Source organism: Populus nigra, chromosome 13, assembly GCF_951802175.1.
Source record: "Populus nigra chromosome 13, ddPopNigr1.1, whole genome shotgun sequence".
NCBI lineage: Eukaryota > Viridiplantae > Streptophyta > Magnoliopsida > Malpighiales > Salicaceae > Populus > Populus nigra.
The window spans coordinates 9,150,835-9,168,421 of record NC_084864.1 but is presented as its reverse complement, the minus strand read 5'-3'; the positions used below and the strand labels follow the sequence as shown (position 1 = coordinate 9,168,421).

The 17,587-nt window shown below is 32.2% G+C and overlaps 1 protein-coding gene across 1 annotated transcript; it reads left to right on the top strand.

The window, feature by feature from the left end:
* The first annotated feature begins 1,060 nt into the window (after positions 1-1,060).
* LOC133671430 (ARF guanine-nucleotide exchange factor GNOM-like) lies at positions 1,061-7,400 on the top strand. The gene is made up of 3 exons (XM_062092200.1): positions 1,061-1,298; positions 1,592-2,368; positions 3,131-7,400. Exons 2-3 carry the CDS (start codon positions 1,628-1,630, stop codon positions 6,800-6,802), a joined length of 4,413 nt encoding a protein of 1,470 aa, XP_061948184.1. The 5' UTR covers positions 1,061-1,298; positions 1,592-1,627; the 3' UTR covers positions 6,803-7,400.
* The last annotated feature ends 10,187 nt before the right edge of the window (positions 7,401-17,587 follow it).

Here is a 17,587-nt window from a genome sequence, read left to right as displayed (position 1 = left end):
CAAACAATGCAAGTTACTCTTGGTAAGGTATACTAGGGGTGATGTGTCTTTCTTATACACAACTAGTTTTCCTATCTTGACTTTGAGACCAATTAAAGTTCATAGTAACTAAAATACTAGGTGATGCCTTCAATTTATTTATTTTTGATAAGAAACAAGAATTTCTTATTCTTTTCACCTATCATCTCGAAGATCCCGGTTTGGGAGGATGATCTCCATTACATCGTACACGTGTGACAATCCTAATATTTTTTTAAAATAAAACAAAACTTTAGATCCGTGTCATTTTTAATTTTTCTTTTAAAGGCAAGCTAAGTTTTGGCCCGGATTACTGAGTTAATTGGGCCACAATTGGAGACCCATGTTAACATAAAACAATATATATATATATATATATATTAAAACATGAGTGTTTAGAACTTTTTTTAAAATCAAACCGGATTTTACCATGGTTGATTGGGTCACAATAAAACTTGACCTGAAGATTGTCTCGGTTCAAGGCCTAGGTTACGAGTTAAGGGAGTTAATTTTGGTTAATTTAAGTTTTGACTTAATAAAAACCATGAAATGATATTGTTTTAATTAAAAAAAATCGGGTTTTTTCTTAGATTCCAAGTAAATGAGTCATTGAGTTAATCTATTAGGTGAGAATGAGTCTTCTAATACTAGCTCAAACTGCAATTTTCATTACAAAACACATATATTATATTAAGAAATAAATAAATATGTTTTTATAATATTATATTTTTTTTATTAATGAGAGTGTCCATGCCAACTTACGTGTACCTAGACTAATCTTATGGGTCCTAAAGTTAACGATCATGTAAGCTGTCAATAACCTTAAGGTTTATGAGACTTGAACTAGTGACCTCTAGAGAGTAAATTTAGAATATAACTAGTTAAATTACACCCTTTAAAATTATAATATTATATTTTTTTTAATACGGTAAATCTAAAAACAAATAAATAATATAATTTAAAAATTAATAGCAGTAGCTAATCAATCGAAAAGCTATAAGAAATATTATTATAAGATATGAACAATACCGTAGAGGTTTTTATGAACCCAAATTATTCGTAGAGGGACCTGTTGAAGGAAAATAAAATAGTCGAAATCGTGCAATAATTCGAAGCTATCATGGCCGTGTGATCGTGAAGTTTATTTTGCGTTTCTGTACCACAATTGAAAAGAAAAGAAAAGTCGTCATTTCATTTCTTGGTCTGAGAGAGATAGAGAGATTGTTGGTGGGTGTGTGTGTGTATGTACAGATCTCACTCTCTCGATCCACGCAGAACAGGTAACGAACCATTTTCTCTTTGATCCGTCTCTTTTGTCTCTCCATGCTTTGACTCTGTCTTTCTTGCTCGCTTAATCACTTCCATTTCCACAGTATTTTGTTTAGTAATCTTTTCGATTTCGATTTTTCTTTTTGAAGCTGGATCTTCTCCTCCTGTAGGCAATTTCAAAGTTGTGAGAGTAGAAGCTATCTGTTGTTTGCATTTGGCATAATATTTTAGTGTCGAATTGCGTTTTTTTCTGTTCCTTAAAATTAGGGTTTTTGATTGATTTATTTATTTCTGTATGCTTCAGTCAAGCACTTGCAACATTTGGTTACATTGTACGGAAATGGGGAGATTAAAGCTAAACACTGGGATTAAGTCAATTGAGGAAGAGCCTGAGGAGCGTGATGCTGCTGTTGAATCAAATAGGGCTGATTTATTAGCATATTCGATTAATTCTGAAGTCAGTGCCGTGTTGGCGGTCATGAGGAGAAACGTGAGATGGGGGGGTCGGTATATTTCAGGTGATGACCAGCTAGAAGACTCTCTAATTCAATCTTTGAAGACGTTGAGGAAGCAAATCTTCTCATGGCAGAATCCGTGGCATACTATCAACCCTGCTCTTTATCTTCAGCCCTTTTTGGATGTCATTCGGTCCGATGAAACGGGTGCACCAATCACCGGGGTTGCTTTGTTGTCTGTTTACAAGATATTAACTCTTGATGTCATTGATCAAAATACTGTAAATGTTGAAGATGCTATGCAGCTGGTAGTTGATGCTGTGACTAGTTGCCGGTTTGAGGTGACAGATCCTTCATCTGAAGAAATGGTGTTGATGAAGATACTTCAGGTTCTTCTGGCTTGCATGAAGAGTAAGGCATCAGTCATGTTGAGCAATCAACATGTTTGTACCATAGTGAACACTTGTTTTCGTATAGTACATCAAGCAGGCAGTAAAAGCGAGTTGCTGCAGAGGATTTCTCGCCACACTATGCATGAACTTGTCAAGTGCATTTTTTCACACCTTCCAGATGTTGAAAGCGCTGAACAGACATTGGTTAATGGAGTTACTTCTCACAAACATGAGGTATAATTGCATCTCATATTCATCTTGATTGTTGCAATATCTTTTCTTTCAATTATGCTTATGTTATTTGCTGAGACATAGGATAAATGAGAAGCTGGAAAACTTGAAATGAAAAGAATAATCATGATGAGGGGTTTGTCTGGAAAGCTAGACGTTGATAGCTTATTGATGCTTTTGACTTGTGGTAATTTTGGATTAAAACTTCCTCTCAAATGATCGTGATGAATGGTTGATGGTATGCTATGGATTCTCAACTGCATGTTCCTGGTAGTCGAAGCAACAGAAGACTTTTTTCTTTTTCCAATGTTGCATGGATGGAAAATTAATAGAGCTTTAGGGGAAAACCTATTCTGATTAAATTCAAAAGTCTTAGTTGGTAGAGGTGGTTTGGCTCTTTTCCCCTACTTTTGTTTGAAATTGTGAGGCTACTTTTGTGATCTTAGTTTTTGTATTATACTATTTGTTTTTCAATTTCTTTTAGTTTTGGAAGACTGGCACATAGCATTTAAGAGCCTGGAAAATTTTCTTTGGAAATTTATGTCTTAATATTATGCATTCTAACAAATTAGGTGGTTTATGTACTGTGACCTGCAGATGTACTATAAACACCGTTTTGTTTATTGGAAAACTATGTAATCTGGATGAAAGAGTGGAAAAGATAAACATTTCTGGCACTTGTGCCTTTGAACAGAATCATCTACTTTTTTGTCCTTTTTTTTCCCTACTTTCAAAAATATGTAAAGCTTCTTGTTTCTTATGCAGATTGGTGGGCTGGATAATGATTATGCTTTTGGGAGTAAACAGATGGAGAATGGAAATGGTAATTCAGAATTGGATGGCCAAGCATCCACTGTGAGCTTTGGTTCCAATGCTTCCACAGCTCTGGTGGCAAGGGAAGAAAATGCAATTGGGACTGGTGGTGGAAAGGATGGCCTTCCATTTGATTTGCACCTTATGACAGAACCATATGGAGTGCCTTGCATGGTAGAGATATTTCATTTCTTGTGCTCTTTATTAAATGTTGTTGAGCATATTGGAATGGGTCCCAGACCAAATACTATAGCATTTGATGAAGATGTCCCACTTTTTGCTTTGGGTTTAATTAATTCTGCAATAGAATTGGGCGGCCCTTCTATTTGTTGTCACCCGAGGTTATTGAGCTTGATTCAGGATGAATTATTTCGTAATCTGATGCAATTTGGTTTGTCAGTGAGTCCGCTTATTCTCTCAATGGTCTGTAGTATAGTTCTCAATCTGTATCACCATCTCCGAACTGAACTAAAACTCCAGCTCGAGGCTTTCTTCTCATGTGTGATTTTGAGACTTGCGCAGAGCAGATATGGTGCTTCATACCAGCAGCAAGAGGTTGCCATGGAGGCTCTTGTAGACTTCTGCAGGCAGAAAACCTTTATGGTGGAGATGTATGCCAATTTAGATTGTGACATAACATGCAGTAACGTGTTTGAAGAGCTTGCTAATTTATTGTCAAAGAGTGCTTTTCCAGTGAATTGCCCTTTGTCTGCAATGCACATTCTTGCTCTTGATGGCCTTATTGCTGTTATTCAGGGGATGGCTGAAAGGATAGGCAATGGATCGGTAAGTTCAGAGCAGGGACCAGTGAATCTTGAGGAGTACACCCCGTTCTGGATGGTGAAGTGTGACAACTATAGTGATCCTAATCATTGGGTTCCATTTGTCCGCAGGAGGAAGTACATTAAGAGAAGGTTGATGATCGGAGCTGATCACTTTAATCGTGACCCAAAGAAAGGACTAGAATTTCTCCAAGGAACACATCTCTTACCTGAAAAACTGGACCCTCAAAGTGTGGCTTGCTTTTTCAGGTACACTGCTGGGTTAGATAAGAATCTTGTTGGTGATTTCTTGGGAAATCATGATGAGTTTTGCGTTCAGGTTCTCCATGAATTTGCTTGGACTTTTGATTTCCAAGACATGAATCTTGATACTGCTTTGCGGTTGTTCTTGGAAACTTTTAGACTGCCTGGAGAATCACAAAAAATACAAAGGGTGCTTGAGGCATTTTCTGAGAGATATTATGAGCAATCACCACAGATTCTTGCTAACAAGGATGCAGCTCTTTTGCTGTCTTATTCCCTTATAATGCTCAACACAGATCAGCACAATGTACAGGTGAAGAAAAAAATGACGGAAGAGGACTTCATCCGGAATAATAGGCACATCAATGGAGGCAATGACTTACCTCGAGAATTTCTTACGGAGCTTTACCATTCAATTTGCAAAAATGAGATCCGCACAACTCCTGAACAAGGATTTGGTTACCCTGAAATGACCCCAAGTCGTTGGACTGATCTAATGCACAAGTCCAAAAAGACTGCTCCGTTCATTTTATCTGATTCCAGAGCCTACCTTGACCATGATATGTTTGCCATAATGTCAGGTCCAACAATCGCTGCTATCTCTGTGGTGTTTGATAATGCAGAACATGAAGATGTTTACCAGACATGTATTGATGGATTCCTGGCTGTTGCTAAAATCTCTGCATGCCATCATCTTGAAGATGTGTTGGATGATCTAGTTGTGTCTCTGTGCAAGTTCACAACCCTCCTGAATCAATCTTCAGTTGAGGAACCGGTGCTAGCCTTTGGTGATGATGCAAAAGCAAGGATGGCAACTGTTACAGTTTTTACCATTGCAAATAGGTATGGTGATTACATTCGCACAGGATGGAGGAATATCCTGGACTGCATCTTACGATTGCACAAACTTGGTCTCCTCCCTGCTCGTGTGGCCAGTGATGCTGCTGATGAGTCAGAGCTTGCTGCTGACCCTGTGCATGGTAAACCTATTACAAATTCTCTGTCATCAGTTCACATGCAATCCATGGGAACTCCAAGGAGATCTTCTGGATTAATGGGCCGATTCAGTCAGCTCTTATCTCTCGACACTGAGGAGCCAAGATCGCAACCCACTGAACAACAACTTGCTGCTCATCAACGCACCCTTCAGACAATCCAAAAGTGCCATGTTGACAGCATATTTACTGAGAGCAAGTTCTTGCAAGCTGAATCGTTATTGCAGCTAGCACGAGCACTCATCTGGGCTGCAGGTCGCCCTCAGAAAGGGAACAGTTCACCAGAGGATGAAGATACTGCTGTTTTCTGCCTTGAATTGCTCATTGCAATTACACTGAGCAACAGGGACAGGATTGTGCTATTGTGGCAGGGTGTTTATGAGCACATAGCTAATATTGTTCAATCAACTGTAATGCCTTGTGCCTTAGTAGAGAAGGCTGTTTTTGGACTCCTCCGGATTTGCCAGCGGCTGCTGCCCTACAAGGAGAACCTGGCTGATGAACTTTTGAGGTCACTGCAACTTGTCTTGAAGCTTGATGCCCGTGTTGCTGATGCATACTGTGAACAAATTACACAGGAAGTGACCCGGCTCGTGAAAGCAAATGCTACACACATCAGATCCCTAATGGGTTGGCGTACGATTACATCCTTGCTTTCCATCACTGCCCGTCATCCAGAAGCTTCTGAAGCAGGATTTGATGCGCTGTTGTTCATTATGACTGATGCAGCTCATTTGTTGCCTGCCAATTATGTTCTCTGTGTTGATGCAGCAAGGCAGTTTTCAGAGTCTCGTGTTGGACAGGCAGAGAGATCTGTGCGAGCACTTGAACTTATGGCAGGTTCTGTTAATTGTTTGGCTAGGTGGTCGCATGATGCAAAGGAAACAATGGGAGAGGAGGAGTCTGCAAAATTATCACAGGATATTGGGGAGATGTGGCTGAGGCTTGTGCAAGGTTTACGGAAAGTTTGTTTGGATCAGAGAGAAGAGGTCAGAAACCATGCTCTTTTATCATTGCAAAAGTGCTTGACAGGAGTGGATGAGATTAACCTTCCACATGGTCTGTGGTTACAATGTTTTGATCTGGTGATCTTTACTATGCTAGATGACTTGCTTGAAATTGCTCAGGGACACCAAAAAGACTACCGGAATATGGAAGGGACACTTATCATTGCTGTAAAACTCCTGTCAAAGGTGTTTTTACAGTTACTTAATGAACTTGCACAGCTGACAACTTTCTGCAAACTATGGCTAGGAGTGCTTAGCCGAATGGAAAAATATCTTAAGGTAAAAGTGAAAGGGAAGAAGAATGAAAATCTCCAGGAAACGGTGCCTGAGCTTCTTAAGAACACTTTACTTGTAATGAAGAGTAGGGGAGTGCTTGTGCAGAGGAGTGCTCTAGGCGGGGATAGCTTGTGGGAACTTACATGGCTGCATGTGAATAACATTGCTCCATCTTTGCAAGCTGAGGTGTTCCCCGACCAAGATCGAGAGCAGTCACATCATAAGCTGGGTGAAACTGGTGGAAGTTTGGTGTCTGATGAAACAGATTCTGTTTCTTCCAAGGAATCAGTGCATGCTGAAGTTGCTGGCACAGGAGGTTAACATTTGCACAATGTTTAGCAGACTATGATCGGTTTGTTGATATTTGTAGCTGAGGGCACATAGTTGGAAGCATTGGTATTTTTTACAGGTTCCAATATTGGAATCAACTGGGGTACTGATAAAGATTCAGCTTTATCTTAGTTTTAGTTTGGGTTGATGTAAACTGTAGTCAAGAAGCGAATCGAAGAGATGAAAATCGTTGCTCAGGACTTCAAGCATCAGAGCTGGTCAGTCGGTGAGAACCCCGCTTAGTTTTTCTGGTATTGTCCTTATGTTTTGCATTTATAAGAACTTTCCATGCGTGCTATCATCAAAAGTGGGTTTCTTTGAAGATGTTATATAGTTAATAGATGAAGGATTTAACCCGATAGTCTTTCTTTTATTTGAATTCTTCCAGGGAAGAATGCTCTCATCACGGGTTCTGGAATTTTGAGCTTGAAATTTATATTGACTTTCTGGTTGATGTACAGGACTCAGAATTTGAATCTGAAACTTGTATGTTTCAAGTAGGTTATACTCGGAATTAAAATGTAGTGTACCGTTGTCTGGAGAGATGCGATGGTTTTGCAGATTTAAATACAATTCTTCAGATTCTGGATGCTCTGTGGACTGGTGATTATTATGATCGGAGCATTCAATCAGCTCTCTAATTATCGAAACAGAGATGTTGCGATTGTTTATAAAAGTAGAAGAGAAGTAGCTGACTAGCCCGCGCTCATGTGGGTGACCCGGGCATCTCACCTGCTACTCTATGGTGAGGAGGTATTTTCATCTCCAGGTTTGACAGGAACATTAGCAACCCTTTCTGTTGCTATGCTTAAATGGAGAAATTCAGACTATATGATTTTTAGGTAGAACAAAGCTATTGCGGTTTCAACCAATTTTTTTATTATTATCTTTTTAATAGAAAAAAAATTGTCCAGCCAAAAAACGTTATTTTTTAATAGATATACTTGAATTGAATTTCATATCTAAATCTTTTAAACTCGAGATTTGAGTGATGCATTTTTTTGGGTTTAAGAATTTTATTTTTTAAAAATATTTTATTTAATTATTTAATAATAAAAATAGATATTTGTAAAATTAAATATAAATTAAATATTAAAATATTTGTTTGAGATTGTAATAATATTATAAAAAGTAAAATGAAAATCAAGTAAATATTAAAAAAAATTAAGAAAAGAATGACGGAAACGAGAAGAAAAAAAAAGAAAGGGAAACGTAGTTTGATTGATTTTCTTTTCTTATCTAAACTTTGGTGGTCCAATAGTACCATACACTGTCATTTTTTTATTAATTCTTGTATTGAATACGGAGACTTTGAAGTTTATTATTAATTCTTGTATTGACTACATAGAGTTTTTACGTTTCGGTTCGATTTAAACTTAAAAAACTAATTGAATTGAATTTTAGTATTTTTTATAAATATTAACTGAACTGGTCCGGTTCAGTTAAATCTGGTTTTTTTAAAAAAAACCGGGAAACCTAATCCCATCATATATGAGTTTTTTTTTTGTTTTTTTTTAATTAGCTTAGCCTTACATTAAATTGAGTTTTAAAATTTACATACATCTGAATTAATTCACAGCTTAGCTAACTTCTAATATAAATTAAAATCTGGACATGAATTAAATTTGACAGATGCAAATTAGCTGACTTTTAATATACTTTTCAAAGTGATAAATCAATGTAATATGCATAATACATGATCAAATTTGAACATCTTAAATTAAAAGTCTGTTCGCACTAGAAAAGTTAACATTAACAAATGAATACATTAGCAACCAACAATAAATTATCATAAACATCCGGCATAGTTTGAAAAAAAAACACAGCAACACCAGCATCTAAAAATTCCAGCAACAGCAGCATTCAAAAATTCCAGCAAGAATAATGCTATAAATAAACACTAGCAAATTAGCAACATATTAGAGTTCAACTAATTAAAGAATTAAATTAAGTAAGCAAAATGTTAAGGGGAATTAACAGGGTCAAGTAAATTAATTACCCAAAACAATTATATTCCAAGATTGCACCAAGCCACCAATACTACTTACAAACAATCAGTTGAGATTTTTAAACTTTCACTAAATTATGCAAAAACATAAATTAAAATGTTAGATTAAACATATGTAAATAAACAATATTATAAAATAACTATATTTAAATTTATAAGAGAAATTACCTGATTCAATTATCTCAGAATTTTCAATATAATCTATGAAGGTTCTACTATTCTGCAGGCTACATAAACCTAAATTTAGGAGTGTGTATGTTTTTTTACGGTATTGTTGCTCCTCTCCTCTTCTTCTCTTGTTCTAGTTTTTATCATTGGTTTCTATTTGAGCTTCTGGTTTTGTTTTCTATACTATATTTTTTTTTCAGAAGAGAACCAAACTGTAGAATCTTGATTATGGTAGATTTAGCCTTTAAGAACAAAGGAAAAACTCATAACATGGAAACACACTCAAATTCGAACAGGAAAACATATATTTACATACATATTTATATATATGCAATCAAATTAATAATTTATATACATATTTTATCGAATTCGTAATCAAATTAATTAGAAGCAATACATACATATTTTTTTATTAGAAGTAAACAAAAGACTAATAATTTAGAATGAAACGTATATTTACATCTGGAAAAGGAAATGCAATTTGTAAAACACTAATACTATTAGGCTCTTTAATAGTATTGCACAATAGAAGTCATATACTACTTACTGCTAGAGAACAAGATAAAATCACCTTAAACATTGCACTTTAACAACCCAAGTTCACAAATCTTAGATGATCTAAGATCCATGCCTGAAAGACAAAGAAACAAAAACAACCCACTTTATACAATTCATAAAACCAAAAAACAAATAAATAGATCAACAAAACTCATTATCTAAAAAAAACATCAACAAAACAGAACAAAGATATGAATTTAAGCTTAAAATCACAGGGGTAGCAGTAGGGACTAGCCATTACTGTCTCTTAGAAATTAATCTATTTATATATATGCTTGTGTAGCCTAGAACAGTTAGAAAATCTTCTATTATGCATGATTAATAGAATCTTACTATATCGTTATGACAGAAGCAACAAAAGCAACTAAAGCTTAACAACCCATGATATTTATCACGTTATCCAGACTAAAGCAACATAAGCAACTAAAGCAGCAGTCAACAGATTATGAGTTTTTGGGCAACCAACTAAAGCAATACATATGGAATAAATTAAGTATGCAACAAATTATTTGAAATCTAAAGCAATATATACGGAATAAAAGAAGTATGCAACAAATTACTTGAAATCCAAAGCAACAAAATTTACCTTGATGTCGTTTCTCTAACGAAGACGGTTTATGGAGAAGTAAAGAAAGAAGAAAGATGGAGATAAACGCTGAAGCCTGAAAGATGGAGACAAAGATGAAGATAGTTACTTCTGAGAAACCTCGTTTTATTCTGTTAGATGTTAGAACTTAGAATAAACTTTCAAACCCACTAGGCATGCACAATCAATTTACATTGTTGTCGTTGCTCAAATGAAGATGGTTTCTGGGAAAGGAAGATTGGGAATTAATTATCGAGGAAGATTGGGAATTTCTTTGGGAAGCGGGAAGGAGGCGGCTTTTTGTGAGATGAGAATGAGATGCACAGGGAGGGAGGCCGATTAGGTTAAGTTAAGTATTTATACTGTATTTTTTTTAATTGTTTAATGGGTCCGGTTTGGTTAGGTCTGGTTTCTGGTTCAAAACCGAAACTGAACCGGACCTATTAATATTTATGGTTTTTTAAATCGGTTTAATCGGTTTTTCATTTCGGTTCGGTTTATTTGATTAATTTTCTTCAGTTTTATCGGTTAATTGGTTATTTTGAACACCTCTACATAGAGCAAAGGATAATGAGATTTGATATAAAACAAAACTTTTAAAAACCAAGAATACTATAATTATAGGAAGATATCCAATATATTTAATTATGATGTCAAAAAGCTATTATAATCCTTTTTATATATATATAAATTAATAATACTTAATAAAAAAATAAAATAAGAAAGCTATACTCTTCAGGAAAAAAAATAGAAAAATATAATAATAGAAAATAAAAATATAAAATATAAAATTAACTAAGAAAAATATTAAAATTAACTGAGAATTTTTTTTTTAAAAAAAAAACATAACTTCATCAATCTTCTTGGATTTGAAGAAATTCATTCTTGAGTTCAAACCTCAATTAGAAATTTTCCTTCACCACGAACATCCTTATGTTTATGGGTCATCTTATTGTAAGTCACTGACATTTTTGTGTTGGTCTTCTCGTCATGGTTCCTAACACAATACTTGTATATGGGCTACTTCTACATTAATCTCTAACACCTTTGTGTGGCATGTCCTATTGTGGATCTTACTATTAGGATTTCTAATAACAATTAACATACACAGAAACAACATATTAGTTCCTAAATGTTTTTTTTTCCCAAGCAGAAACCTTCTTATCCCCACTTACACAAGCACGTGTTATTCCACGACCCTTTCCTTCCATGATTATTTAGTAGCACACATTAACTAACCACCATGAATCGATGAGCTTTAATACTCGTCCTCTACGACCTTCTACCAAAATAATCAAAAATCGTTTGGTTTTGATATCAACCTATGCAATTAGGAGTGAAGGATAGTGGAGGTTGTTATAAGTCAAAAATCTCAAATACCAAGAACACCATAATTATAAAAAGACACCCAAAACATTCAATTTTTTATTCATAAATGTCTTGCATGTCAAAAACTTATTACAACTTTTTATACAGAAAAGAAAAAAACAGAAACCCTAATAATATTGAATATAAAAAACAAAATAGAAAACTATTCAAAATACTATAAAAATATAATAATAGAAAATAGAAAAGTATATAATTAACTAGAATATATATATATATATATATATTAAATCACATTGGGTTAGTATATTGTTCTTAGAAGAGGTTTTCCCTTTAATAGGAACGACGTAGAGAGGGAATACTGCACCTTCTCCCTTTTGCAGAAACGTCCGCAATGGAACTTTTCCTCTATTAAGTGTAAGGGCAATGAGCCTGTGAGACTCCTTTATTTTTGTTTCAGTTTAAGCTAACTTTCACGGGGTTGGTGTTTGAGAGTGAATATTTTTTAAAATATTTTTTATTTTTAAAAAAATTTGTTTTTAATATTAATGTATCAAAATAATTTAAAAATATTTTAAAAAATTAATTTAAAATAATAAAAAATTAATTTAAATAAAAAACTCTTTTAAAACGTAAAAATATACACAGTTCTGCTTAGAGTTAAAAGGGATCCATCCTCATTATCATTACATTTAAAATTTGAGAATTTAATAGAATTTTTTATTAGAACTACTACCGTTTTATTATTATATTTTGATTTAGATGATTTTGCAATTTACATGTCCTCGTAGTATAGGATCTCTGAATGAAAATTATGGCTAATAGTAAGCCTTGAGTAAATCATTGGATCTATCCTTACATTATATTATATTAATTTTTTAATAATAAGAATTGCAAATAGGGCATATCTTGTCTTTTATATATATAATATTCGTTTTTTAAAATTTTATTTTAATGATTACTAGTTTTTTCCCATGATAGTTTTCAAAAACAATATTTATTTAGTTTTGTTGTAATTAGAATATATATTTACGTCATAAATCTAATCAAGTTTAACAACTTTATTTTTTATAATTTATAATTTATTTATTTATATGATAACAAAAATAGACATGCGCATGAAAGTGACCAAATAAAATCTAAGAAAAAAAACATGAAGGGTTGTACAAAAATAACACTTGCAAATGTTATAGAAAATGCTATAATTCTATTTGAAAACAAAGTAAAAAATAAATAGTATTTAATAAAATAATATTCCAAATATATTTTAAATTAATTTATTTTAACTATATTTAATTAAAAATGAAGACCTATTATGCGGAGCCTACGCCTAATCTGATTTCAAATTAATTTTGGTGGGAGTTAATATGACATGACCAGTTTAAACCCAACATGTTCAATCATGACCTGATTGACCTAGCTTGAATTAATTTTTTTTTTGAAAGACATTGTTTTAAGTTTTTTTTTTAAATATTGAAATAATGACATTTTAGATAGATCTGTTAACAGATCTGAGTTAACATGGTTAACCCATAACACATGAAATCAATTAAGTTTAATAACTTTTTTTTTAGAATTATTTTTTATTTAATTATACAATAACACACATATGAAAGTGATTGAATAAAATCTAAAAAAATATCATGAAGGTCTAAAAAAGAGCACTTGTTAATATTATAAAAAGAATATCATAATCTTATTCAAAAACGAAGTAAAATATTAAACAATATTTAATAAAATAATATCCTAAATTTATTTTAAAAAAATTTGAATTAAAATTAAAGAAAAAATATAAAAAAAATGAAGACAAAAAAGAGGTTAGCCGTTTGGGCTTAGGTGAGAAAACACATCTGGCCTCTTTTTTTTTTTGAATGGGTGGACAACACTTTGTTTAAAAGAAAAAAAAGATGATGACATGTCGTCTACTAGTAGGGCTTCAACCACCCCACGTAATTGAAAAGTCGACCTCAACCTATTTGCATAAAAAAAATAATTTTAATCATTTTTCCACTTGAAAAATACCTAGGAAACAGCTCCATAAACCTTAATAATCTTATATTTAATATCAAATCTGTGGGGTTTATTGAAACATATAAACACGATAGTACCAATAATTTTATATTTTTTAAGAGTTTCAAAAATCTCATTAGACAATTTAAGGTCATTTAAGATTTGAGTGAAGATAACTTGAAGATCAATTCTTTCTTTTAAGGTTTGATCAATGTTTTAAAGTTATGTTATCACAAATTACAAGTCTTCGACTTCTAATAAGAATTCACATGAGTCACCATATCATAAATCTCATAAAACCCTTTTAGAAGAGATGAATTGTTATGTCTTGACTATAAGCTAATTTTTTTTGTGCTTTTCAGGTGTTTCTGTATTGTATATTTTGTGGTAGATAAAAATATGAGACATAACATTTTATTTTATAGAAAAAACCTAATAACCTTATAAAGGATGAATTATTACTTTTACCATTTAATAATATCATATAATTCATGTTATAACTAATATATGCCCATTTGTCACCTTTAATAAAGGAAACATGTAGTCAAAATCAAAATATAATATTTTTTATATAAGATAACTTATTGATCTAAAGTATTTTCATAAACACAAACAATCTCTTTATATAGAATCCTCATGTGAGTTAGTGTACAAGTCATTTGACAAGCATCTATAAATTAGTTATAAGTATCCTTTATACATCAACTTATAAGAAAACCTGCTTTCTTTCATTAAAAAAAAAATATTATGTACTAGTCTTAACAACTGTAATTAATATACAATATTAATAGAGTATTTATCATGAATATTTAGGAACAAAATGTTTTTTTTTGCTACTTGTTCTCTCTACCAATTATCTCATTTGGAAGATACAATTTACCCAAACTCAAAACTACTGTAGTCTTGGTATTCATTGGGCCAAACCTCCACCACCCCATCAATGTTGATGCGAACAGTTTTGAACCAATCTTAACAATGATACTTGTTCCAAAGAAGTAATTGTTTCTTAGCTAAATATTATCCTATGTACTCATGAGTAGGTGGCATTTCATGTAAGATTTTGCTTATACTAGGTTGAGCATGCTGTGGCATCTAATATGTAGGTATATGATACCTAATATAAGATTGAGAAACTCCAAACACCTTTAATGGAGTACTTGTTATTGAAGAATATCCTAGGACTTGCCTTCCAAGTTTTTAGATAAATAAAGTGCCCAATCAAATTTGCTTTTACTTGTTTTGAAGTTGATTAAGATGATTGACTATAGTCTATATGGTCTTGTTGAGTTCAAAAGAAATCACTACTAGTGTATTAGAGTTTGACCAAACTAGCTATGATTATCTGATCATGCTATCAGGTTCCATAAAGGAATGACCATCAGATTATACTAAAGGCGTAAAACACTAATATATTCATCAATAATTGGTAAAGGTAATGATACTTGAAATATAGCATCCAATAATCATCTAATTGATCATAGGGTTTGATCGGTTGTTATTTTTTTTTAATGATATTTGAAACATGGCATCAAATAATCATCAATTACTTTTCTAATGAATTATGCTACTTGATAATTATTATTTTTTTTGGACAAGAAAACACTATACTATGAGAACTTAATTATAGAATACTCTAAAAGGCGTGAGGAAAGTACTGTAGCTTTCCCCACGTCTTTTATGCATCAGTGTTTCACTGTGCACTGTGTGCATAGTGAAACTCTTGACTGTTTTTTTATTAAATTTTTTTCTTGTTTTTTTTATTTTATGTTTTTATGCCTTTATGGGTTTTTTTTGCTTTTTTTATGTTTTTTTTCTTTTAATGAATTTTCTTTTGTTTAATTTAGTTTGTTAATATGACTTCATGACATCAATCTCGGGTTTGACGGGTTAACCTGATTTGACGAGTTAACCCATAATTTTTTTTTTTGCTTTTTCCTTTTTAATCAATTTTTTTCATTTAGTTTAGTTTGTTATTTTTTTTTCATTTAACCGGTCGATTTTTTTTCTATTTAGTTATCAAACTTTCATGACGCGAATCTCAGATTTGACCGGCTAATCTGATTTGATGGATTAACTCAGTTGATTCAGATTTTTTTTCTTTTTCCTCATTAGTAACAAGCTTATGTCTTTTGTTTGTTTTTGTTTTTATTTTTAATTAATTTTTTTCATTTAATTTAGATTGATAATGTTCAATTTTTTTTCTATTTAGTTATCAAACTTTCATGACATGGATCCCAAGTTTGACAAGTAATCTGGTTTGACGGGTTAGCCCAGTTAATTCTGGGTTAACTCGTTAATTTTTTTTTCTATTTAGTTATTAAACTTTCAGGACACGAATTTAAGGTTTGATGGGTTAACCTAGTTTAAAGAGTTAACCCAGTTAATTCATATTTTTTTTCTTTTACTTCATTAGTTTTTTTTCTTACTACTGGTTTTTATTCTTTTTAATTAATTTATTTAATTATTACACTTTTATGACACAACCTTGCAGCCAAACCTGCATCCAAGGCTATTGGGTTTGGTAGTGGAGCTAGACCTATTGGGTCATGCAAGTTTAATGTTATTATTAATATTATAAATATTACTTTTGAGTCAGGCGTTACAATCAAACCCAAGATTCTTGAATATAGCTTTACAGAAAGATCTAACACTTTTAGATCTTATCTTTTTCTTGGTATTTTTTATATATAAAAAAATTAACCCGCGGCATCGCGCATGTCATGTAACTAGTCGTGAACGAAAACATGTAGCATCCGTGGGAATATCAAGATATCAAACTTTAAGAAAAATGTTATGTTACAAGTTCCATTTATTAATTGTTTAAATAAGTATGGAATATGTATTTTTAAATTATTATTTTTCCATGAGGATAAGAAGAAAAATATCATTCCCTATAAATAAAGTATAATAACATGGGAAAGAACAACAAACTATTGCATGAAATTAATGGATCAATAAAAAAAAAAAGATGATTATATTCCAATCAACATACTATACCATATACCATGTATTGTACGCATATAGTCATACCTAAACCATACCAAAGCCAATGAAGAAAACTCTGCTTCTACTTCAGGTAAAACAAATCAATATTACCGTGATACCATTTTGTGCAAGGCTATCCATCTCTAATGGAGAAAAATGTGTTAAAAAACATAAGGAACCTGTACTGTACTCTATGTCATAATAAATTATATTCATAAGCGACAAGCACATCAATGTTATGCTCTTTTTATTTTTTAAATCTTGAAAGCAAAGGAATAAAAAAGTACAGTTTTTAGACTCGATCCGGTTCAAGGCTCAAGTTTCAGGTTTTGATTGGATTATCGGGTTATTCGGGTTATTTTTTTAATCAAAACGACGTCGTTTTGATAAAAAAAAGTTAACGGGTCTTGCCGGGTCATACCAGGTTTTTTTTTTTTCATTTTTTCTTCAACCCGACCCGGTTCCAGCCCTAGAATGACCAGGTCCCGGGTCTCAAAACTATGATATAAAGTATCGTTGTAGATTTTTGAGTTTAATGGTAATTCTTAATAAAGATGGCCTGCATTTAATTACAACATTTTTTTTTATGATTCTATAATCTTTTTAAAAAACTTGGAGTATAAGACTGCATACAATAATTAATGTTTGGAGTTCAAGACTGTAGAGAATAATTATAAATAATTTTACTTGAAATAGTTACTTCATAAAATTACCATGAGTTTCAAAACTAAAATTATATAAGTTAATTATAAACTAAAATTATATAAGTTAATGATAAAAAGAATCCGCGTAGGCGTAGGTAAAACAAAGATATTATACAAATTGATGCACTGGATTAACTATTAAATTGATAGAAGGATTATATTAAAATAATTATTAATACTAAAGGGAGTTTATGAACCCTTAAATAAATACTTACAAAATATAATAAAAAGTTAAAAACAATTTGCTTAAAATTTATAAATAGATAAGCTGTACACGCTACGCCACTAATTTTATTCAAATAATCACGAATCATAAATTGAGAAAAAAATGGTGGCATTGTTCATGCATTTTAAAGTAATAAGAAGTTTTATTTATTAATTTTTTAAAATTCATTCATTTTGATTTTTTTATTATTAAAATAATAATATAT